Here is a 4,132-nt window from a genome sequence, read left to right as displayed (position 1 = left end):
AGTGGTTACGCAGTTCGCGATGACCGGTGTTCGAAACGCTGTCGCACTTCAACAGGGCATAGCTTGAGAAAAGATTTGATGAGGTGCGAACGACAGAAGGTTGAGAGAGTTGGCGTCGTTGTACGAAGACGTAGTTCCCGTGGAATTTGGTATTCACAGTGACATAAATACCACTGGCTTTGTAATACTTGACGTCCATGCAGGTACCATATAGTACAAGAAAGCACTGCTGTATGCAGACGCTATCACTATATAAACGTTCTTAAGTATTGTCGCATTCTTTTACTAGTAATTTAACCAAACTTAGGTGTTGATCGATGATGCTTTTGAAGAGAAAACGGGCCCTACTACAGTTAGTGCGTGGCCATGACGCCTAAGAAGATTAAATCAGAGGCGAGCCCATTTGCGATGACATACCTAAGCGTGCAATTGCCTCTTTTGGCGCAGCTGCGCAGCTCTCTAATCCGCATGAATCACGAAGCAGCTAAGGTACATCCTATCTCCCACCTGCCAAGATGCAACTAGCTCTACATGTAGTAGCTCCTGCGCAGCTCGTCACTCGGGAGATCGCACACAGCGTTTCCTTACCTATACGCCAAATAATCGCGAAGGAGACGGCCCGGAGCTCTCAGCTACACAGCATGAAGCCTGAGGCAAACGGGGAGCGACTTTCCTGTCTCTATAATTCAGCCCCCATGCCTGTAAGGGTTCTTGTCGAGTACGACGAGAGTCGCAACCGTCGGCGCCCCCACCGGTACAGCAGCAACATTTAAAGATTTAACGACATTCATATAGTAGCGCGCCGGATTATGCCGCGAGTGAGTTTTCTGCTCCAGGACCCACGTCGCCACAGCGGCCGTCAGGCGGCACTCCTAGAGCACTTAACAGATTTTCGCCTTCTGCCAGGAGGCATTGCTAAGTGCGGGTCGTCCCATCACGGATCAAAGATTCAAGCGCGCGCCATGAAGCAAGATACTCCTGCGCTTTGGTTTCTGACCGCCTAGCCACGTCTGCGCCTCGTTGGTGGCGATTTATGCAAGACCCGAGCCACTCGGAGGTATACACACGCAACGCCCAGAACCTCGATTTGCTGTCTCTTAGGCGTCCTGAATTATTGCGATGGGAAAAAAGGTTTCCGAAAGCCGGGAGACCTCGCGTCTCCGAATCCGGCTTTCCGTGTAGTAAAGCTAACGTTGCGAAGCTGGCGACTTCAGCGTCAGCCGACGTCTTCGCGAGCACTTTTCTGCAGCGCGAAACAAGGATTGAGAAGCAGTCCTACTACATCGCTCGAGCAAAGACGTGACAAAAAGAAAGCAAACACCGCTATACAGGGTTTGAAACCACGTTCATTATGAACGCCCGCAGTGTCTGACGTGAGACCTGTTCGCAACGTCTTGTCTCTCTCCCCGCCTACCACACAGACTCAGGCTCTCCTAACCCTTTTGTTGCGAGCGCGGCACAATCCGTCTCCAAACTCCTGTCAACGTGATCCCAACTTAATTTTTCAAAGCACCGTGAGTCTCTACTCGAGACGGCACGAATGTGAAGCTCGCTTTCCGAAACTCCGCAACTTGCCAGGCAGCTTCGCCCGGCTCCCCGGGGACTTCCTGTAGTTTCAAACTCCCAAAACCGAGCGGCGAGTACGGGCTCGCTGCTCGACAAGGTTTGTTTTAGAAACGATATATATACGGGGGTAAATGCATATACAGCCCAAATGTTTTACATGCAGAACTCGAATGTCAGCAACTGTGCGCCGTTGCTCCAAGTTTGTCGTCGTCCGCTCCGACTTCGCGCGAGTTTGCCTTGCCGCACGAGATACTGTGAATGAGTAATGGTGCATCCCACCCTTAAATCTCATTAGTGCGTTACAAGCCACCGGGAAAATTTGCCCTACAGCTCGATCATGGAAAAACTACGGAAAGCTTGTACATTAAGTAAACTTCAGTCCCCCCCCCCCCTCCCGAGCCCTTATATAATTGGCTTGTGGCATTTTGGCAGTAACGAAACAAGCCGCACGTAATACAGACTTCTCAGAGCTCGTACTTTCATGGAAATACCGACGTCAAGCGAGAAGTGGTAGAATTAAGGGCCGAGAAATCACTGAACCGCTTCCTTGCCCCCAATTTTCGCTGGTTTTGGCTACGAAGTATCTCGTAAACGCTCGGAACTAACTCTTTTGTGCATCATATAAGCAAGTAAGCCAACAACAAACGGATGTTTATTGCCACATTTGTTCCTGGGCATGCCTTTCATATTTGAACGTGGTGGTTGTTGGGCTCGTCAGCATCGGCACGTGATCTGCTCGGCCACTTTGTCTTCCTGTACCTTGCACCCACCGTCGAGCGAAGGGCACGAAGCGAGCCGGTCGAGTCCAGGAGCTCTTGCTTGCGCTTGATGTCCGCCATTACAGGACGGAGTTTATCGGTCGCGTACTCGTCGGCTATGTCCTTGCTGTAGACCTCCTGGAGAGCCACTCGGAGGGTCGAGTTCAGCGCCGAAATTTCTACGATCTGGGAATTGAGATTCCTGACGCATTCCTTGCTGTCACTGCCGGAGTTCTCGAAGCTCGATTTGCAAATTGGCAAGTACGGCAAAAGATCCATGTGGTGCTTGAGCGTCTCCAAACTCTGCAGCTCGTCGACAATCGCTGCCCCTGGGAACTTGCAGTTCACACCCTGCATCTTGAAATCAATGTTCAGGTCGATGGTGCGGTTGCATTGTAGGATCTGTTCGATCGGCGATGACCCGATGTTTACAGTGGGCAGCTGACCAGACTTGCGGACGACAGCTAGGCAGACAGCCAGAGATGGCAAGCTGGTTGGTAGCAGTTCGCGCAGCGGCGAGTTGTGGCTCGTTTGTTGCGGGCCCATCAGGGCAACGCCGGGGAAGCGGACGTGGTCTTTCCACTCGTTCATGGCGCCGATCCAAGTAACGTGACTTTGTGCTCGTTCCTTGAGTCGGGGGTAAATGACCGCTGTTTCGCCAACGTCCTTGAACGAGGTAGCAATCCACAGAGAGTCACCGAAGCGCGACGCGAAGTTGAGCCACCCGCTGAATTCCAAGTCCGTTCTGTAAGTGGCCACCATAACCTCGACGTGGAGGTGAATGGGAAGATGGTGGTACAGCTCGTTCGGTATCCTTGCAAGTGTGTCGTGCCAGACGATCGTCTTGACGCCGTGGTGGTTTTTCAGATAGTCTGTAATTAGCTGGACGTAGGACATGTAGAGCATGTACTTGTCGTAAAGGCCGAACCGACCCCCGGAACGGGAGTCGTCCCGGCGAGCAGGGTCGAAACGCCTCGCGGTACACCGTCCGCAAAGACCGAGTGCGGCCACGTCTCCGCATCCGATGTGCACGTAGTAGAGCTCCTTGGCGTGGTGGAAGTTTAGGATCTGGTCCAAGATGTCTTGAATGAGTTTCACTCCGGCGGGGTTAGAGGGACACAGCGTGTCGGGCACGTTCGGGCTCTCGCGGTACTTGGCAAACTGAGGGTGCTTGAGGATGTACTCGAGCTTGTCGAAAGTGTTGATCAGTGGCACCACAGTCAGATCGTACGCTTTAGCGGTGTCCAGGACTGCGCGCAATTCCTGACGGGTGTAGGCTCGCTGCGAGGCGAGGGCGTGCAGCGGCTCACCGACGAAGGGGAAGCTGTCCTCGTACTCTACCAGCAGGCCCGTGGCGCCGAGACTCTTGAGGATGGGGATGAGCGTGATCAAGTAGGATGCCTTAGGTGGCGCACCCTTCAAGTCCAGATGAACTAGGCGGTGAGGCGGAATCACGTTTATGGCCGCTAGGACGACCTGTGGCAGCAGGACCGCAAGCAGGGCGACCCTCGCCATGGCTGCCAGAGAACGATGCTTCAACTTCTTCTGCTGCCGCGTGGCAAGCGTACAGCAGCACGTGACGCGTTCGGTCATCTTTCTGCACTTCACATTTGCTAATTAAAACAATATTTATAAATTCAGTTATGTGTGTAAACTGTTGTAACTGTATCCCTAATTTCTCATTTTTCTATTATATTTGTTTTTTCTTAATTGAGACTTTATATCCTACAACTTAATTTTTTATAAAGCTTTTGGGCTCTTGAGCTATCTGCTAGGATATATGTGTGCCATTAGCTTCTACGCTCTAC

The 4,132-nt window shown here is 52.1% G+C and overlaps 1 protein-coding gene across 1 annotated transcript; it reads right to left on the bottom strand.

The window, feature by feature from the left end:
• Nucleotides 1-2,249: 2,249 nt before the first annotated feature.
• LOC119381616 (hexosaminidase D) lies at nt 2,250-3,917 on the bottom strand. Its single transcript, XM_037649389.2, has one exon. It carries the CDS (start codon nt 3,915-3,917, stop codon nt 2,250-2,252), a length of 1,668 nt encoding a protein of 555 aa, XP_037505317.1.
• Nucleotides 3,918-4,132: the final 215 nt, after the last annotated feature.

Source organism: Rhipicephalus sanguineus, chromosome 2 (genome assembly GCF_013339695.2).
Source record: "Rhipicephalus sanguineus isolate Rsan-2018 chromosome 2, BIME_Rsan_1.4, whole genome shotgun sequence".
Classification (NCBI taxonomy): Eukaryota; Metazoa; Arthropoda; class Arachnida; order Ixodida; family Ixodidae; genus Rhipicephalus; species Rhipicephalus sanguineus.
This window is presented reverse-complemented; position numbering and strand designations above follow the sequence as displayed.

What these genes read in the sequence shown, in the direction of transcription:
- LOC119381616 (XM_037649389.2), bottom strand. Translation starts at nt 3,917, where the DNA reads ATGACCGAACGCGTCACGTGCTGCTGTACGCTTGCCACGCGGCAGCAG.